This window comes from Dipodomys spectabilis, unplaced genomic scaffold, assembly GCF_019054845.1.
Source record: "Dipodomys spectabilis isolate Male_0828 unplaced genomic scaffold, ASM1905484v1 ptg000140l, whole genome shotgun sequence".
NCBI lineage: Eukaryota > Metazoa > Chordata > Mammalia > Rodentia > Heteromyidae > Dipodomys > Dipodomys spectabilis.
The window spans coordinates 27,217,912-27,238,422 of record NW_024870817.1 but is presented as its reverse complement, the minus strand read 5'-3'; the positions used below and the strand labels follow the sequence as shown (position 1 = coordinate 27,238,422).

General features: G+C 43.5%; 1 protein-coding gene across 3 annotated transcripts in view; it reads left to right on the top strand.

Annotated features, from left to right (window-relative positions):
- Positions 1 to 20,511, top strand: part of Ccdc125 (coiled-coil domain containing 125) — a 33,078-nt gene that overhangs the window by 2,970 nt on the left and 9,597 nt on the right. For all 3 annotated transcript variants that reach the window (XM_042690865.1, XM_042690867.1, XM_042690866.1), the window contains exons 2-8: positions 3,962 to 4,311; positions 7,448 to 7,506; positions 10,085 to 10,171; positions 13,348 to 13,425; positions 14,743 to 14,828; positions 17,549 to 17,631; positions 19,760 to 19,875. In XM_042690865.1, the coding sequence (XP_042546799.1) occupies positions 4,002 to 4,311; positions 7,448 to 7,506; positions 10,085 to 10,171; positions 13,348 to 13,425; positions 14,743 to 14,828; positions 17,549 to 17,631; positions 19,760 to 19,875 (819 nt within the window). In that variant the 5' untranslated portion in view covers positions 3,962 to 4,001. The remainder of the gene's footprint in view (positions 1 to 3,961; positions 4,312 to 7,447; positions 7,507 to 10,084; positions 10,172 to 13,347; positions 13,426 to 14,742; positions 14,829 to 17,548; positions 17,632 to 19,759; positions 19,876 to 20,511) is intronic.

Genomic DNA, 20,511 nt, shown 5'->3' with positions numbered 1-20,511 from the left:
AAATCAGGAATCTATTATATAGCAGTAAAACAGCTTCCTAAGAGTTTTTTGTTTTTGTTTTTCTCTTTCTTTCTTTCTTTTTTTTTTTTTTTTTGGGGGGGGGTCCGGTCATGAGGCCTGAACTCTGGGCCTGGGTGCTGTCTCTCAGCTCTTCAGCTCAAGGCTAGCGCTCTACCACTTGAGCCACAGCGCCACTTCCGGCTTTTTTCTTTTTGCTTATGTGGTGCTAAGGAATCGAACCCAGGGCCTCTGGCATGCAAGGCATGCGCTCTACCACTGAACTACCTTCCCAGCCATCTCTTTCTTTCTTTCTTTGCCAGTACTGGGGCTTTAACTCAGAGCCTTGCTCTTCCTTGTTCATGGCAGGCGCTCACTGGAGCCTTGTTTCTAGCCTGGCTTTTTGATATTGCTATCTCTTTTTTTGTTTGTTCTGTTTTTTGTTTTTGTGGGGTTATTTTAGATGGAGTCTTTCAGACTTTTCTGCCTGGGCTAGCTTTGAACCTCAATCCTCTGATCTCAGCCTCTTAAGTAGCTAGGATTACAGGTATAAGTCACTGGCATCAGGCTAATAAATTATTCTTTAGTTTAATAAATAATTTTCTATCTATCTTGACAAGTTAAATCTAATTTTTGTTTGTTTTTGAGACAGGGTCTTGCAATGTAATCCACAATGATCTTGAACTCAGGATACTCCTGTCTCAGCCTCAGTTCTAGGATTATCAACACATGCCACTGCACCTCCTTCAGATTTACTTTTTTTTTTTTTGCCGGTTCTGGGGCTTGAACTCAGAGCCTGGACACTGTTGTTGAGCTTCTTTTGCCCAAGGGTAACACTCTACCACTTGAGCCACAGCACCACTTCCAGATTTTTCTGTCTATGAGGTATTGAGGAATTGAACCCAGGGCTTCATGCATGCTAGGCAAACACTCTACCACTAAGCTACCATCCCTTCAAATCTTTTTATTTTTTTTTTGTCATGGGGCTTGAACTCTGGGCCTAGGTGCTGTCCCTCAACTCTTCAGCTCAAGGCTAGTGCTCTACCACTTGAGCCACAGCACCATTTCTGGTTTTCTGGTGGTTTATTGGAGATCAGAGTCTCATGGACTTTCCTGCCCAGGCTGGCTTTGAACCTCCATCTTTAGATCTCAGCCTTCTGAGTAAGTAGGATTACAGGTGTGAACCACCAGTGCCCGGCTTATCAAATTTACTTTTAAGGACTAACCATGTAAAAGAAGTGATTTCATAGAAATTTCAAAACAATGAATCTAGTAGACTGTGTTGACTGTTTCTCTAGCTAGCTAGCTTAGATTTTTATCTGCAGTTCTACTTATAAATTATTTATAATTAAATAAGAGAAATGATATATGCTTTAATCTCATTGAAATTCTCCAAATATGTTAAAATAATAAGAGTGTTAGTTCTGACACAGGAGTCTGCATTCCAAGATCTGTCTCCACCCTTTGTTAGCTATGTCAGTCAGCCTCTGAGCTTCAGTTGTCTATTCTTTTTTTAAAAGAAATTATATTATTATTTGTGGTTGTGGGGCTTGAACTCTGGGCCTGGGTGCTGTCCCTCAGCTCTTCAGCTCAAGGCTTAGCGCTCTACCACTTCAGCCATGGCACCACTTCCAGTTTTCTGCTGGTTAATTGCAGGTAAGAGTCTCCTGGACTTTCCTGCCTGGGCTGGCTTTGAACCAAAATCCTCAGATCTCGGTCTCTTGAGTAGTGAGGGTTACAGGCATGAGCCACCAGTGCCCGGCTATTTCCAGCTCTTTGATGGTTAATTGGGAATGGAGCCTCATAGACTTTTCTGCCAGAGCTGGCTTTGAACCTTGGTTCTTAGATCTCAGCCTTCTGAGTAGCTAGGATTATAGGTATGAACCACTAGCATTTGGTACTGTAGGTTATTTTTTATTATTTTTATTATTTAGGGCCAGGTGCCAGTGGTTCACATCTGTAATCACAGCTACTCAGGAGGCAGCAATCAGGATAATTGTGATTTGAAGGCAATCTGGGCAAAAAGTTAGCCTTCAACTTTACTAATAAGTTGGGCACAGTGATGTGCCCTTGTAACTAAGCTCAACTGGTAGAGCACCTGCCTAGAGGGTGCAAGACCCTGATCCAAGCCTTAGTACTGAACTTTAAGGCATAAGTTACTTGTAATAAAATGTACCCATTGTACCTGGATGTGTTTTGACAAACTATCAGCGTGGTCAAGATTGTCCCCAAACATTCCCTTATGCCCTTTGACATCAAGGCTCCCACCCTAGACAACCATGAATCTGCTGTCATTATATATTAGTTATATTATTATATATTAGTTTCACCATATCTCATGTAGTATGTGCTTTTCTGGTTAGCCTTATGTCTGAACTTTACCCATGTTGCATAGTTAGGATAGTAAATGTATTGCTCTTTGTTGCTGAATGTATTCTGTTGTGTGCATCAACTGTCACTGGGTTTTCTGTTTTCCTGGAGGTAGAAATCTGAGTGGCTAGTAATTTGAGTATTGTGTCAACATTTGTGTGCATCTTCATGTGGATGTATGGTTGAAGTTCCCTTGGGGAATGCAATTGTGGGGACATGTTCATAAGACCTGTCCAGATGCTTTGCACACTGTGATTTACCCTCACTGACGGTGTAAGTCTTTGCATTCCTCTGCATTCTGGGCCATATGTACTTCTCTTCCCTCCATCCTCTTTCTTTCCTCACTGACTTGAGGCAAGCAAGAACTGTTAGCTATTTCTAAACAGCACAGCACAGCTTCTGTTTTGAAATGATGATGGTGAAAGCTTGTCCTAACTGCCCTCCACACTGTAGGAGACAGAACTCCTGTGTCCTGTGCTGTCCTGAACAGCTGGAGAGCTGCCCAGTTGTTCCCAGGTAGGTGACTGCGGTGGTCTGAGAGGGGATGCCCAGGATGTGATTTCTCGGGTGGTACTTTGTCAAGGAAACATTTTCTTCTGAAAGAATTGCAGGCAGCAGTAGCCTGGTGGCTTCTTTGTTGAAATAATTGTTTGTTGCCTCTGCTAAGTTTGAACTCAAGGTCTCTCACTCTTGCTTGGCTTTTTTGTTCAAGGATGGTACTCTACCACTTGACTATACCTTTACTTCTGGCTTTTTGTTGTTTAATTGAAAATAAGAGTTATGGGTTTTACTGGTTGGGCTGGCTTTGATCTGCAATCCTCAAATCTCAGCCTCCTGAGTACTTTAGATTATTAGTGTAAGCACTCCACCTTTTAGTCATTTATTAAAGCAATCTTAATAAGGATTGCATTTCAGACAGTGGGTCAGACACTGACTCATCTGCTGGAGAATTGAATGGAAATTGCTCACCTTGTAGAGCTGCTGGCTTTTTTCCTAATTAACACTTTGTACCTTTAACTGTCACCCCCTAACTCCAGCCTCTATTTCTTTGACCTCTGTTATTTTAGATTCATCATTAAAGTAATATCATGTGGTATTTGTCTTCTGTGCCTATCTTACTTCATATGGTTTAGTTTTATCTAATTTGTCATGCTCCACCAAACTTCAAAGAGAGCTTCTTTTGGCTAACCAATTTTCTACTGTGTTTGCATTTGGGTGCACCACATTTTCTCTATTCATAGCTTGGCTATTTGAACAATGTAGATAACTCTTCAACTTGATTTTAAATCTTTGGATAAACTTCTAGAAGTGGCATTGCTGGATCTATTTCACTGGGTTTTTTTTTGTTTGTTTGTTTGGGTCCGGTTGTGGGGCCTGAACTCTGTGCCTGGGCACTGTCCCTCACCTCTTCAGCTCAAGGCTAGCGCTCTACCATTTGAGCCACAGAGCCACTTCCAGCGTTTTCCTTTTTGCTTATGTGGTGCTGAGGAATGGAACCCAGGGCCTCAGGCATGCAAGGCAAACACTCTACCACTGAGCCACCTTCCCAGCCCCTATTTCACTGTTTTTAAGTGCTGATTTTTCCCAACTGCAGGTGACCTGTTTTCCCATACAGTAAAGACCACATTTGGCTAATGAGCAAGGAGGTGAGGTCCTCAAGTGAGTCAGAGGTACAGATCTGGGGAACAGAAGAGGATGACATGACAGAAGGCGATCTGGGCTATGGCCTGGGGAGAAGACCCAGTGGCATTTACAAAGTGGAAGGTTCACATTTATCCATGTGCAAGAAAAGATCGGTCGGGAAGCACTGTAGCCCACCTCCATTTTCAAGCAAGGGGGAAGAAATAGGTGGAGCCCTTTTTCAGTATTGCAAGCATAGCAGTCTGCAGGATGGATGCCCTCCGAGGTATGGAACCTCCAGTTTCAGGAGACAGAGTAGCTCTGGTAAGCACGCTGCATTTTCCTCCTCCTTCCCTGTGAATATTACCCTAAATGCCTATATTTACAAGTATTTTACTAATCACCTACCTAATCTCCATTAATAATATATGCTTTCTAGTGATTTCAGTAGGTGATTAACTACTCAGGGCCTCGACTTGCTAGGTGCTCTACCACATGAGCCACACCTCTACCACACCTCCAATCCTGTCCTTTTTTCCCCCTTAGGCAGTATACATTTATTGGTACCACTATACCAGGCATAAGTTTCAGTTAAGTAAAGGAATATTTCTTTCTTTCTCCTTCATTCATTTATTCATTCTTTCTTTCCTTTTTTTTTTTTTTTGTCAGTCATGGGGCCTGAACTCTGGGCCTGAGTGCTGTCCCTCAGCTCTTTTTTTTTTTTTTTTTTTGTAGGTCGTGGGGCTTGAACTCTGGGCCTGAGTGCTGTTCCTCAGTTCTTCAGCTAAAGACAAGTGCTCTACCTCTTGAGTCATAGTGCCACTTCCAGTTCTCTAGTGGTTTATTGGAGATCAGAGTCTCATGGACTTTTCTGCCTAGACTGGCTTTGAACCGTGATCCTCAGATCTCAGCCTCCTGAGTAGCTAGGATTACAGGCGTGAGCCACCAGCGCCCAGCTGTCCCTCAGCTCTTGAACCACAGCACCACATCCAGCCTTTTCTGCTTATGTGGTGCTGAAGAATCGAATCCAGGGCCTCATATATGCAAAGCAAGCACTCTACCACTGAGCCACCTTCCCAGTCTCTTCTTTCCTTCTTTCCTTCCTTCCTTCCTTGCTTTCTTTCCCTCCCTCCCTTTCTCTCCCTCTCTCTCCCTCTCTTTTTCTCTCTCTTTCTTTTTCTTTTCTTTTTCTTTTTTTTGGTTGGTTGTGGGGCTTGAACTCTGGGCCTGAGCGCTGTCCCTCAGCTCTTCAGCTCAAGGCGAGCGCTCTATCACTTGAACCACAGCGCCACTTCCTTTTTCTTTTCTTTTTTCTTTTCTTTTCTTTCCTTCTTTCCTTTCTCTCTCTCTCTCTCTTTCTTTCTTTCTTTTCTTCCTTCCTTCCTTCTTCCTTTCTTCCTTTTGAAAGTTCTGGGGCTTGAACTCAGGGTCTTGGCACTGGCCCTGAACTTTTTCTCTCAAGGTCACTCTTTCAAGACCACAGCACCACTTCTGGCCTTTTCTGAGTAGTTGATTGGATATAAAAGTCTCATAGACTTTCTTGCTTCAAACCGAGATCTTCAGATCTCAGCCTCCTGAGTAGCTAGAATTACAGGCATGAGCCACCAGTGCCAAAATATAATTTTATTGTTATTATTAAGGTGTTGTGCAGAGGGACTACCATTTCATAAGTCAGGTAACGTGTACATTTCTTTGGACAATGTCACCCCTCCTTCCTTTCCCCCCAGTTCTCCTGCCCATAAGTTGCATGTTTCATGTTCTACATAATGTATACTGAATACCATGACCGCCTTTATTCACCTTAAAGAAATGAAATTTGGGTCTGGTAATGTGGCTTAGTGGTAGAGTGCTTGCCTAGCATGTATGAAGCCCTGGGTTCGATTCCTCAGTACCACATAAACAGAAAAAGCGGGAAATGGAGCTGTGGCGCAAGTGGTAGAGTACTACTAGCCTTGAGCAAACGAAGCTCAGGGACAGTGCCCAGGCCCTGAGTTCAAACCTCAGACTGGCAAAATAAAAGAAAGAAAAAGAAGGGAAGAAAGAAAGGAAGGAAGGAAAGAAAGAAAGAAAGAGAAAGAAAGGAAGGAAAGAAGGAAGGAAGGAAGAAAGAAAATGAAATTTTAAGCCAGGCTGGTGGCTTACACCTGTATTCCTAGCAACTCAGAAGGCTGAGATCTGAGGATTGTGGTTCAAAGCCAGCCCAGAGAGAACATCTGAGAGACTCTTATTTCCAATTAACCATCAGAAAACCAGAAATGGCTCAAGTGGTAGAGTGCTTACCTTGAGCTGAAGAGTTCAGGGACAGCACCCAGGCCCAGAGTTCAAGCCCCATGACTGACAAAATAAAGTGAAATTTTGGGGCTGGGAAGGTGGCTCAGTGGTAGAGTGCTTGCCTTGCATGCCTGAGGCCCTGGGTTCGATTCCTTAGCACCACATAAGCAAAAAGCAAAAAAGCTGGAAGTGGCTCTGTGGCTCAAATGGTAGAGTGCTAGCCTTGAGCTGAAGAGCTGAGGGACAGTGCCCAGGCCCAGAGTTCAGGCCCCACGACCAGACACAAAAAAAACCAAAAGAAAGTGAAATTTTAATATAACCAAGAAACAATGATGTCTTCCGTGAAAAGAAAGCCTAAAATTCAGAATCATATTGTAGTGAATGTTTTAAAAGTTCTGCTGTTGAGTCCAACAGATTGTGTACCAGCTCTTGTCTGGTTGAATTTTGTGTAAGCCACTCTGTAAATCTTCCCCTCCTGAAACTCCTCTCTAATTAAAATAAACATGAGTTAGGACAACATGAAAATACAGTTAGCCCTCTTGATTTATAAATTCTGCATCCTCAGTTTTAACTAACTGCAAATCAAAAACATTTAGAAGCTTGGTGCTAGTGGCTCATGCCTATAATCCTAACTACTCAGGAGGCTCATTGCTGAGGATAGAGGTTCAAAGGTAGCTTAGGCAGGAAAGTTCATGAAACTCCTATTTCCAATTAACCACCAAAAACCAGAAGTGGAGCTGTAGCACTAGAGCACTAGTCTTGAGCAAAAAAGCTTAGAGACAGTACACAGGCCTTGAGTTCAAGCCCCAGGACTGGCACACATGCACGCGCGCGCGCGCACACACACACACACACACACACACACAAGTCTACTTGTTTTTACTTAACATTCACATTTTTCTATACATTTGTGTTTGGATATAGAAATTAGTCAGTTCCCCACATAAGTTTTTATTATAGTCCTACAAAGTGTTATTATCCAAAATGATGTATCTTTTCCTTTGTGAAATGTTTTAACCTAAATATTAATGTCTACAATGTTCAAGAGGAAGTGTACTCATTACCTCACTCATGTAACTGTAACCCTCTGTATAGTATCTTTACAATAAAAAATAAAAAAATAAATAAATATTAATGTCCTATATTTAAGTAAAGAAGTATTTCAAGTTTTTTTTTCCCCCTCTAATAGATTCTAATTCAGAATTATCAAATGAAGAATTAAGGCAACGTCTTCATGAAACTTTAGAGGTAGGTCCTCTTGCTAATACAAAAATTTTCACGTGAGGGACTGGGAAGGTGGCTCAGTGGTAGAGCGCTTGCCTTGCATGCATGAGGCCCTGGGTTCAATTCGTCAGCACCACATAAGCAAAAAAGAAAAAAGCCAGAAGTGGTGCTGTGGCTCAAGTGGTAGAGCGCTAGCCTTGAGCTGAAGACCTAAGGGACAGTGCCCAAGCCCAGAGTTCAGACCCACCATCAGACCCCTCCCCCCTCCCCCCGCAAAAAAATTTTTTTCACGTGAAGTTAGTCCACTGATATTTCGTTTAAATTGTACAGAAGGCCTATACTGGGTTTTTTGGTGCATGTCTATGCTTGGAACTCAACTCAGTCCAGAGCCTCCCACATGTCAAGCATGCACTCTATATGCTGGGGGTAAGATTCAAGTGCCTAGCAAGTGCAAGGCCCTGAGTTCATATTGCTAATTATAAACAAACAAACAAAAACACTGGGTGTTGGTGGCTCATGCTTGTAATCCTAGCTACTTAGGAGGCTGAGATCAGGAAGCCAGCTCAGGTAGAAAGTCTATGAGACTTACATTTCCAATTAATCCCAAAAAACCAAAAGTGGAGCTTTGACTCATGTAATAGAAAGCTAGCCCTTAGCACAAAAGCTCAGGGGCAGTACCCAGGCCCTGATATCAAGCCTGGGACTGGCACACACACTCAGAAAAGCATGCATCTTCAGTGAACCACACCCCAGACTTCTCCAGACTAAAGTCCATGCATACCTATTCTTCATTCTTTTTTTCCTTTCTTTCTCTTTCTATGTTATGGATGGGGTCCCAGGGTTTCAACTATGCCAGTCAATCATGCTACCCAGCTATAGCCCGAGTCCCACCTTTTCTTTTCCTTGAGCCCATACTTTTCAACAGACTTAAGTATCTTATGTTCTTCATCTCTTAAAAAGGCCACTTTTATATGATCATACCCACCATTCTCCCTTTGGCTCTACTTCTCTAATCTCCTAGATAAAATGGGTATTACTTCTATCCAAATGCCTTCCCTATACGTGCAATTTGAAACAACCTGTCTTTACCAGGTGTTGATGGCTCATGCCTGTAATTCTAGCTGCTTGAGAAGTTGAGAATGGTAGGACTGTAGTTCAAGGCCAGCTCAGAAAGAAAATTTCTCAAGACCCCCTCTTATGCCCCCTCTTATATCTGGGTGCAATGGAACACACATGGCATTCTCAGTCACATGGGAGACGAGTGGGAGGATTGAGGTTCAAGGCAGCTTATGGGAGACGAGTGGGAGGATTGAGGTTCAAGGCGCTTAGGTAGAGAATCCACAATAGTCCAATTCAACAGTGAGAAAAGCTCGATGTGGTGATGTGCCCCTGTCATCCCAGCATTAATGGAAAGCCTAAAACAGGCAGATCACAGTACAGACTTGAGCCTAGGCAGGAAGTAAAACCCTAACCTCAAAAATGACCAGGGAAGCTGAGCACTTGTGACTCATGCCTGCAATCCTAGCTACTCAGGAAGCTGAGATCTGAGTATTGTGGTTCTGAGCCAACCCAGGTAGGAAAAGCTGGGAGATTGTGATCTCCAGTTAACCACCAGCAAACTAGAAGTGGTGCTGTGGCTCAAAGTGATAGAGCATTGGCCTTGAGCGGAAACAGCTGAGACAACCCCAGCCCCCGAGTTCAAGCCACTGCTTCATTGGTTCACCATTTATCCTTCCATTCCTATCTTTCTTTTATGTGTTTGAAGTCAGTCTCTTACGGTTCCAAGGAGTGCCCCCCCCCTCCCCCCCGCCCAGCTTAGTAAGCATAGCAGCAGAGAGGAAGCCAGTCCCCTGGGAAGCAGGAAGCCCACCTTAGAGTGTGTATAACTCTAGTGAAAATAACTCTCTTAGTTGCAAGGCCCTAAATTCAAATTTCAGCACCACCAAAAAGAAAGAAAGAAGAAAAAAAGGAAAGACCTCAACTCTCTTAATTTTCACAGAAAGCTGGTGATTTAAAACTACAGAAATTTAAACAAGTAAGAACTCAAGTTCAAGTCCCCGTATTGGTACAAAGTAAATTGGGGCTGGGAATGTGGCTCAGTGGTAGAATGCTTGCCTTGCATGCCTGAGGCCCTGGGTTCGATTCCTCAGCACCACATAAGCAAAAAGAAAAAAGCCGGAAGTGGCGCTGTGGCTCAAGTGGTAGAGTGCTAGCTTTGAGCTGAAGAGCTGAGGGACAGTGCCCAGGCCCAGAGTTCAGACCCCACGACTGGACCCCCCCCCAAAAAAAAAAAAAGTAAATGAAAAAGCCAAGTGGGGCTCTTCTGCTTCTAAAAGCTAGCAGACATAAATATTTTCTCAATCAAATGTTAAATTTTATTTATTTTGTGTTTGAGTACTGGGACTGGAACACAAATGCTGGTCTCAAAGCTGTCCCTAAGTGTTCTATTTGAGAAAAAGCAAAAAGATTTGGCTGATACTTGGTAGGCTCTCAATTTTAGCTGACTCACTTGCTAAGTGAAGGTCCTCTGAGTCAAAGGTATGGGGACTATAGATTTGCCTATATTGCATACAGGAAGATTTAACTTTATTTCTATCTACAGGAAGTAGAAATTTTAAAAACTGAACTTGAGGCATCTCAAAGACAACTTGAAGGTAAAGAGGAAGCACTAAAAATTCTTCAAAGCATGGTAAGCACTTTTATCACATACATTTTAATAATTACTAGTATGGATTTGTGTATGTGTGTGTGTTTGCGTGTTTGTGTGTGTGTGTGTGTGTGTGTGTGTGTGTGTGTGTGTACCATTACCAGGGCTCAAACTCAGGGTCTCTCTTTTAGCTGGTGCTCTACCATTTGAGCTATATCTCACTTTCAGTCTTTTGCCAGTTAATTGTAGTAACTAAGAGTAGACTTGTCACAGGATGCCAATGGCTCACTCCTATAATCCTAGCTACATGGGAGGCTGAGATTTGAGAATTGCAGGGTTTTTTTCGTTGGTTTGTTTCAGTTTTGGTCAGTCTTGGGGCTTGAACTCTGAGCCTGGTTGCTGTCCCTCAGCTCTTCAGCTCTTATCACTTGAGCCACAGCGCCACTTCCCGTTTTCTGGTTGTTTATTAGAGATAAGAGTCTTAAGGACTTTCCTACCAGGGCTGGCGTTGAACTACGATCCTCAGATCTCAGCCTCCTGAGTAGCTAGAATTACAGGCTTGAGCCACCTATGCCCTGCTGAGAATTGCAGTTTGAGGTGAGACCAGGCAGGAAAACCTGTGAGATTCTTATCTCCAAATAACCACCAAAAACTCGGAAATGGAGCTGTGGCTCAAATAGTAGAGTGCTAGCCTTGAGCAAAAACAAAACAACAATAGAAAAACCCCCATAAACAAAAAACAAAGCAAAACTCAAGGACAGCACCCAGGCCCTGATTTCAAATCCCAGGACTGGGACATACACAAAGAGTGGATTTATTTGCCTGAGAACCTGAGTCTTTAGTGTCTCAGCCTCCTGAATATTTAGGGTTATAGGCATGAGCCACTGGCACCAGGTGAATGCTATGTTTTTTCATTTTTTTTTCTTTCCAGTTTTTAAAATTAAATTCTGCCTTGAAACTCTACCAAATTTAAATTAATAGTAATTACAAGAACATTGGTATGTAACATTTTTTAGGTGCAGATATTTTAACAGATTTTCAGTTACAAAGTATCTTTCACTTGTTTCAGGACTATAGTGCAATTTTCTTTTACTAAACTTTGAGTTGAACAACAATTACTATAATCTAATTTTAGAATTGTGTGTGTGTGCCAGTCCTGGGGTTTGAATTCAAAGCCTGGGCATTATTCACTATTCCTGAGCTTTTTTTTTTTTGGTTGGTTGTGGGGCTATCCCTGAGATTTTCATCAAGGCTAGTGCTCTATCACTTTGGGCCACTTCCAGTTTTTAGGTGGTTAACTAAAGAATCTCATGGGGGGCTGGGAAGGTGGCTCAGTGGTAGAGTGCTTGCCTTGCATGCCCGAGGACCTGGGTTCGATTCCTCAGCACCACATAAGCAAAAAGAAAAAAAGCCGGAAGTGGCGCTGTGGCTCAAGTGGTAGAGCACTAGCCTTGAGCTGAAGAGCTGAGGGACAGCACCCAGGCCCAGAGTTCAGGCCCCACTACCGGATCCAAAAAAAAAAGAGTCTCATGGACTTTTCCTGCCCAGGTTGGCTTTGAACCGTGATCCTCAGATCTCAGTCTCCCGAGTACCTCGGATTATAGGCCTGAGCCACCAGTGCCTGGCTAATTTTAGGATATTTTAAATATTTTAAATACTCCAAAAAAAGAACTACATACCCATGGCAGTCACCCCTCATTCCTAGCTCCAGCCTCAGACAACCTCTGATCTACTTTCCTTCTTAAAGATATATCTTTTTGGTGTACTATACATCGGTGTCCCACTGCTTTTGGATTGACCTTTTATCTGCTTACCACTTGATGGATATTTGTGTTGTTTTACTTTTTTTATTATAACAGTACTGCTGTGCGCATTTGTGTAATGTGTGTGTCCAAAATGAAGTTTTAGATCTTAGACTAGGTGTGCAAGCATGATCCACCAGTGCCTGGCAGCAAAAGCCGCTTTTGAGCACCTCTCATAAGGCTGAGGATTGAACCTATTGCCTCACAGATGTGCAGACACTACCACTGAGATATATCCCCAGTTTTGTGCATTGTCTTTATGTGGAAGATGCATCCATTCCCACGTGGATTGGGAAAAAATCCAAACCAAGATTTAGTCTTCAGCCAGGCACCTGTGGCTTACACCTGTAATCCTAGCTACTCAGGAGGCTGGGCAGGAAAGTCAGCCTGGGCAGGTAAATCCATGAGATTATTACCTCCAATAAACCGCCAGAAAACCAGAAGTGGCGCTGTGGAGCACTTGCATTGAGCTGAAGTCAGTCCCAAGACTGACAAAAAAAAAGATTTAGTCTTCAAAAGTCTCGTCTCAATTTTTTTTTTCTTTTTAGGTAGAGACTTGATATGTGTCCCAGTCTAGTCTTAAACTTACTGTATAACCCAGGCTGGTGTTAAACTCTCAATCCTCATGCCTCAGCCTCTTTGGTGCCTGGACTATTATATCACAATGACATTGGTGTCTCATGCCTGTAATCTTAGCTACTCAAAAGGCTGAGATCTAGAGGATCATGGTTCATGGACAGCCTGGGCAGAAAAGTTTGCTACACTCTATCACCAGCAAAAATCAGACTGAAGGCATGGTTCCAGTGGAAGAATGCCAACAGAGCAAGCAAGCATATGGTCTGCATTTCAAACCTCAGTACTCACAAAATAGAAAGAAAGAAGAAAGGAAAGGAAAAGGGAAGGAAAAGAAAATATGAACTTTAGTTTAAATGATGGAATCAGGTCTGAAAAGGTGGCTCAGTGGTAGAGTGCTTGCCTTGCATGCATGAGGCCCTGGGTTCAATTCCTCAGCACCACATAAGCAGAAAAAGCCGCAAGTGGGACTGAGGCTCAAGTGGTAGAGCGCTAGCCTTGAGCTGAAGAGCTGAGGGACAGTCCAGGCCCAGAGTTCAGGCCCCACGACCAGAAAAATAAATAAATAAATAAATGTTGGAATCATTTAAAATCTAATTTATTTATTTATTTATTTATTTTTTGCTGGTAGTGGGCCCTGAACTCTGGGCCTGGGCTCTGTCCCTCAGCTCTTCAGCACAAGGCTAGCGCTCTACCTCTTGAGCCACAGTGCCACTTCCAGCTTTTTCTGCTTATGTGGTGCTGAGAAATCAAACCCAGGGCCTCATGCATGCGAGGCAAACACTCTACCACCTTCCCTGCCCCCTTAATATCTAATTTATTGATACTTTTTTTTTTCCTTAGGCAGTACTTGGCAAAGCCACAAGTCACACTCAGGCAGCACTTCAAAAAACTAAGGAACAAAAGAGATCCTTGGAGAAGGTACTGGCATATTAATAGTGATGGTATTAATAGTGACACATTCAATCCAGTAAGATTTAAGTAGGATTTTGCTTGAATTAGCATGTTGATGGATATGCCATTTGTGCATACCCTCTGCTAGGGTTGCTTGTGTCTGAAGTCTTCCCTTAGAAGCTTCTGTTGGGCTAAGGCTTTATGGCAGTAGGAAGGCTTGCCAAATCAACCCTTCCTATTTTTCTTCTTCCATTCGTCTGCCCACCTGGCTGAGTTTTCCCCTTTCTTTCGGTCTCCTCCTCACTGGAAGGATCATTAGGAGTCGTTCCAACATGGTTACCTTCCTGCATTTGTTATGTTCTCCCTTGATTTGGCCAGTTAGGCTAAGATTCCAGGCATCCATTTTGTTTGTGGTGTCAACGAAGGCAGGGTAGCCACAAAGAAATGTGGCTTCAATTCAGCAAATTTCAGTCTCAAACAATTTTAATTTTTTTTCAGCAATAAATAAGTTTTGGTAAAGTTTCTTTGAATGTTAAGAAAGCATGGTATGTGTCTTTTACAATGATAGGGACTGCTTTGTTTGTTTTTTAGTTTTTTAGTGCTAATTCTGGGGCTTGAGTGCTGTTCCTGAGCACAAGCTAGTGCTCTACCATTTGAGCCACAGTGCTGCATCTGCCTGTTTTGGCCATTAACTGGAGATCAGAGTCTCACAGACTCAGGTTGCCTTCTAACCACAGTCCTCAGTTCTCAGCCTCCTGAATAGTTAGGATTACAAGCATGAGCCACTGGTGCCTGTCAAGAGACTGGTTTTTGTTTTTCTTTTTTCAGTTGTGGGTCTTGAACTCTGGGCCTGGGCATTGTCCCTCAGCAATTAAGCTCAAGGCAAGAGCTCTACCACTTCAGCCACCGTGCCACTTCTGGTTTTCTTTTCATTTCTTTTTTTAATTGTGAAAATACTGTACAGAGGGGTTACAATTACATGAGCAAGATAATGAGTACATTTCTTATCAAGCATTGTAGCCTCCTCCTTTGTTTCCCCTTCCCATCCCATCCTCCCTCCCTCCCCCCACTTCTGGTTTTCTAATGGTTTGAGATAAGAGTTTCATGTACTTTCCTGCCCAGGTTGGCTTTGGACCCATGATCCTCAGATCCCAGCCTCCTGAGTAGCTAGGATTACAGGTGTGAGCCACCGGCACCCCCCTAAGGGACTATGTTTTGAATGTTTTAAAATGTTTTCTCTTTACCATTTCTGTGAAATGATTAAGTGAAATATTTTACCTGTTCGTAGTGTCCTGAAATGATTTACTTGTGATTTCCAGTAAAAGTACTGGTTTTATTCCATAGGAAATAAATGCCCTGCAGTGGGAAATAGAATTTGATCAGGATAGATTTAAAAATATAGAAGAATCCTGGACCCAGAAATATGACAGGTTGGTATATTACTTTTTTTTTTTGGTTGGTCATGGGGCTTGAACTCTTGGCCTGGGTGCTGTCCCTCAGTTCTTCAGCTCAAAGTGAGCACTCTACCACTTGAGCCACAGTGCCACTTCTGGCTTTCTAGTGCTTTATTGAAGATGAGTCTCACAGACTTTCCTACCTGGGCTGACTTTGAACCGCAATCTTCAGATCTCAGCTTCCTGAGTAGCTAGGATTACAGGCATGAGCCACTGGCACCCAGCTGGAATATTACTTTTAATCTTTTAAATTTATGTTTTGGTGGTATTGGGAATCAAACCATAGGCTCACTTATGATAGGCAAACACTCTATCACTGAGCTACATTACTGCCCCAGTGTTTACATTATTATCGCTTACATTTTCCTTGATAATTTAAAATGCATGGAATTTATTTATTTATTTTGGTCTGTTGTGGGCTTGAACTCTGGGCCTGGGCACTGTCCCTCAGTTCTTCAGCTCAAGGCGAGCACTCTACTGCTTGAACCACAGTGTCACTTCCAGTTTTCTAGTGGTTTATTGGAGATAAGAATCTCACAGACTTTCCTGCCTGGGCTGGCTTTGAACCACGATCCTCAGATCTCAGCCTCCTGAGTAGCTAGGATTACAGGTGTGAGCCACCGGTACCCAGCTAAATGCATGGAATTTAAATGCAGTGTGTAGGATTTCTTCTTTGAGCTAATTGTAATTTATTATAGTTTATCCACTTAGTAGTTTCATATTTGTTAGTATTGTTTTCCTTAAAATAATAATTTAAAAAAAATCCTTGCCAGGCACCAGTAACTCATGCCTGTAATCCTAGCTACTGAAGAGGTTGAGATCTGAGGACCAAGGTTCAAACCAGCCTGGAAAGGAAACTCTATGAGACTCTTACCTTTAATTAACCAGCAAATTGGGAGTGATGCTGTGATTCAGTGTAGAGCACTACCTTGAGTGAAAAAGCTCAGGGACAGTGCCCAGGCTCTGAGTTCAAGCCACATAACCACCACCACCAATAACAACAACAAAAAAGCAAAAATGGAAACAAAACAAAACCTCTGGGCTGGGAAGGTGGTTCAGTGGTAGAGTGCTTGCCTTGCATGCATGAGGCCCTGGGTTCAATTCCTCAATACCACATAAGCAGAAAAAGCTGGACGTGGCACTGTGGCTCAAGTGGTAGAGTGCTAGCCTTGAGCTGAAGAGCTGAGGGACAGCGCCCAGGCCCAGAGTTCAGGCTCCACAACCGACAAAAAAAGACAAAGACAACCAACAACAAACCTCTTCCTCTCTCCATTGATGAGACGGGTTCCTTTATAATGGAATCATCTCTTAACATGACCACCTGCTGGGGACCCATTTGTAACGTGAGTCTTTTTGGAGGCCACTTCATATACAAACCATAACAGCTGAAATTTTAGTGTAAGAGTTTTTATTTTCCCCCTGTTTAATTGTTTATACCAATGTGGCTTCATGGATTCTTGGTCTCTTCAATGTCTTAAAAAGCTATTACTAAAAAAAAAAAAAAAAGCTATTACTGTCATAATTTCTGTGTGTGTGTGTGTGTGTGTGTGTGTGTGTGTGTGTGTGTACATGAGTCCTGGGGCTTGAACTCACGCCCTGGGTGCTGTCCCTAAACTTCTTTTGCTCAAGGCTAGTGCTCTACCACTTGAGCCACAGCTCTACTTCTAGCTTTTTAGTAATTTATTGGAGAATGAGTCTCACAGATTTTCCTGCCTAGGCTGGCTTTGAACTGCAATCCTCAGATCTTAGCCTCCTGAGTAGTTAGGATTACATCACACTTGGCTTTCATAATTTCTTTGATGCCTAAAATTTCTCACTTATGGAGCCCCTTCTAGATGGCTCCAGTGGTATTCTGACACTTCTCTATTGGCCTTGGAGCACTTTCTTGCTTTCTGGTACAGGCAGGTATTCTGGGACAGTATGTCTATAATATTAGACATTTACTCATGGAGCCCTGGTTTCTTTCAATGGAGCCAAAATCTGAGGGCTAGAAGGTCTTCCCAGAGGACAGAGCTGGAAAGCAAACACTGACACATGTCACACATAAACACATACACATACACATATGTCTATCAATCCCAGCCATCCATCCATCCATCCATCCATCAAAACCCAGTGTTGGGGCTGGAGATGTAGTTCATTTGCGGATATTTGTATAGTGTGACTATGTCTTGGATTTGATCTCCAACTCCAAAAGATATAAAAAATTTTTTAAAAAAGGAGAGAGCCAGTACCAATGATTCACATCTATTCTTTCCTATTCAGGAGGCTAAGGTCTGAGGCTCTGGGTTCAAAGCCAGCCTAGACAGGAAAGTTCATGAGATTAATTAGCCACCACAAAGCCAGAAAAAGAGCTGTGCCTCAATTGGTAGAGCGGTAGCCTTGAACACAAAAGCTCAAGGACAGAGCCCAGGCCCTGAGTTCAAGCCCCAGGACTCATACAAAAAAAAAGGAGAGAACAGAATTTTCTGTGAAAAGCCAATCTCAGCAAGACTATTTAATGTCCTAGTTTATTGTTAAGTGGGAAAGGAATATCTGAGATTTACATTTCATTTTAAACTTAAGAGGACTTAATATCAAGACCATCTAAAAAAAATGACCTGAGGTCAACCCTTAGAATAAGTGTTTTTTTTTTTATTTAAAATTACAGAGGAACTTCTAATGTTTTAGTTATTCAAAGCATGTTATTTCCCCAGACTAAACTGTGACAATGCCATCCTCAAAGAGGATTTGAAGCTGAAAACAGAAGAAATTAAAATGCTCAAGTCAGAAAACGCAGGTAGGAAAAGAGTGGTATTTTGAGTATCCTATGGTAAGAACACACGAAGAGACACAAAATGCTAATGTGTTGAAGTGATGTATTTTGAGGATAAAAAAGGGAATAAATGAATCAGAACGGTTTTTAAACCTATAAAATGTATCAAAGCAAGCAGGGAGTGGTGGCTCAAGACTGTAATCCTAGGGAGGGAGAGGCTAGAGATTGAGTTCAAGGCCTGCATGGGTAAAAAGAAATTGGAGATTCTGTCTCCACCAATGGCTGGGCGCAGTGGCACCTTTTACGCCAGCTGTGGTAGGAGCATAATGGCTGGGCCCAGTGGTGGGCACGCCTGCTCCTGAGGTGTGATGAGCACCTGTCACTCCTCTCCTCAAATCAGAGAATCAAAGCCCAGACTCGTCCCCTGCAGAAAGTGAGAGCTTACCTCAAAAATAACCCATGGAGACAGTGACAGGAGATGTGGCTCACGTGGTAGAGTGCCTGCCCTGGAAGCACTTGGCCCCTAGTTCAATACCCAATACTGCCACAAAAAAGGAACAAAATTAAATCTAAACAACACATTTAAAAGTGAATAATTCAAGAGACATGGGCAACATACTCAACTACCATCTCTAGTTTCAAGACATTTCTAGCAGCCCAGAGTAAACAGCTCGTATATATTAAGCAGGTTCCGTCTGTCCCCTGCTTTTTCATTTCATAGTAAGCTCAAGAGTAGATCAGCATGCATGAGGAAGAGAAATCAGAAATAGTGTGTTTGTGTAATCTCTCACATGTCCTTATGTAACGAACCACCTTATGATAAATACTGGTGAAAAGATAGAAAGACCTTTGGTATATACAGTTAGGTGCTAGTGGATCATGCCTGTAATCCTAGCTACTTAGGAGACTGAGATCTGAGAACCTAGGTTCAAAAGCCGGCCTTGACAAATAAATCCAGGAGACTCTTATCTCCAGTTAACCAACAACAATCCAGAAATGAGGGTTTGACTCAAAGGATAGAGTCCCAACCTTCAGTGAAAAAGTCAGTTAAGAGCACAAGACCAGCTGGGGTGCTAGTGGCTCACGCCTGTAACCTTAGCTATTCGGGAGGCTGAGATCTGAGATCAAGATTCCAAGCTAGGCCAGGCAGCAAAGTCTATGAGACTTTTAGGTCCAATTAACCACCAAAAACTGGAAGTGGTGCTGTGGCTCAAAGTGCTAGCCATGAGCAAAAACAGCTGAAGGGCAGCACCTAGGCCCCGAGTTCAAGCCCCACAACTGACAAACAACAACAACAAACAACAAACAAACAAAAACTGCACATGGCCCTAAGTTTAAGCCCCAGTACTGGCACACAAAACACCTAATGCTTGGTAACGACATCCCTTTTTTGGGGGGGGGGGGGGGGGGAAGGGCGTCCGGTCGTGGGACCTGAACTCTGGGCCTGGGCGCTGTCCCTCAGCTCTTCAGCTCAAGGCTAGCGCTCTACCACTTGAGCCACAGCGCCACTTCCGGCTTTTTTTCTTTTTGCTTATGTGGTGCTGAGGAATCAAACCCAGGGCCTCAGGCATGCAAGGCAAGAGCTCTACCACTGAACCACCTTCCCAGCCCAACATCCCAAATTTTTAAGAGAAGATGCCAATCCTACATTTTGGCAGAGACTAAGCAGTGGCTTGAAGAGGACAAACAAGTTCCAAATCAGGCTTTGTATTTTATGCATCACTGAGCTGTGTGAATGCCTCACGCAGATGGCATCTGAGCCCAGGCCATTGAGCCCACAGGATTGTCGCCTGTGGTAAATTAGGTCAGGATAGAAGCTTCCAGAATCACAGCCTTTTTCTTTTTTCCTTACCACTTTGCCTTGTGTTGCTGGGGATCAAACACAGGACCTCCTGTCTGCTGGGTAGCAGTCTTCCACTGAGCTACCTCCCCGCCCCCTTTTTGTTCTAACATGTGGTTTGAGAGCCTCATGTGAAAAGTCTAGCATTTAATGCCTGCTGTCTCCCACGACTGTGGGTATTCTACCAGATCGGTGTTGCAGATGAAGCCCCATCTGTGGGACTTGTGCTGGAGGAAACAGTGTTGGTATAACTGCATTACAGGAGGGCCGAGCGAGGCCTCAGAACTAACGTTTGTGTGTGGCCCTGCCTAGTGTTGAATCAGCACTACTTGGAAGCCCTCGCCATGCTTGATATCAAAGAGCAGAAGGTATCTCAGGAAAGCCTGTGCCAGGACAAGAGTGGCTTAACGGAGGTATCAGGGCTTGAGGTAGGTGCCATGTGTGAACGGTAAGGGCAGGGGAGGGGGCATTTCTACTCTCCTTTCCTCTCCCCTGTCCTAGCACACCCTACATAGTGATCTGACTAGGGTGAGAGGGACCCAGGGCCTTGCCCAGCTCAGTCTTCCTGCCTGGCTGCTCCAGGACCCGCAGGCCTGCCATTCTTGGCATCAGGGTCTATGCCAGCTGCTTCCTCCCATAGTTTCCTCCTGTCGTAGTTGCAGCAGAAGCGGTGTGAGTAGATGTCACTCTTGGCTTGGAGAATACAACTTCACAGGACTGGCACTCCTTATTCTATCTAAAGCTCACGGTGGCCTCTGACACCTGCAAAGTGAGTGCTGGCCAGCTAAGGCTGATAAGTTGTTACTTTCTATTTGTCTTTTCTCCTCCTCCTCCTCCTCCTCCCCCTCCTCCTCCTCCATCCTCCTCCTCCTCCTGCTGCTGCTTTTTTGTTGTTGTTGTTGGTTGTGGGGCTTGAACTCTGGGCCTGGGCACTGTCCCTCAGCTCTTCAGCTCAAGGTGAGCTCTCTACAACTTGAGCCACAGCGCCACTTCCAGTTTTCTGCTTGTTTATTGGAGATAAGAGTCGTACGGGCTTTCTTGACTGGGCTGGCCTTGAACTATGA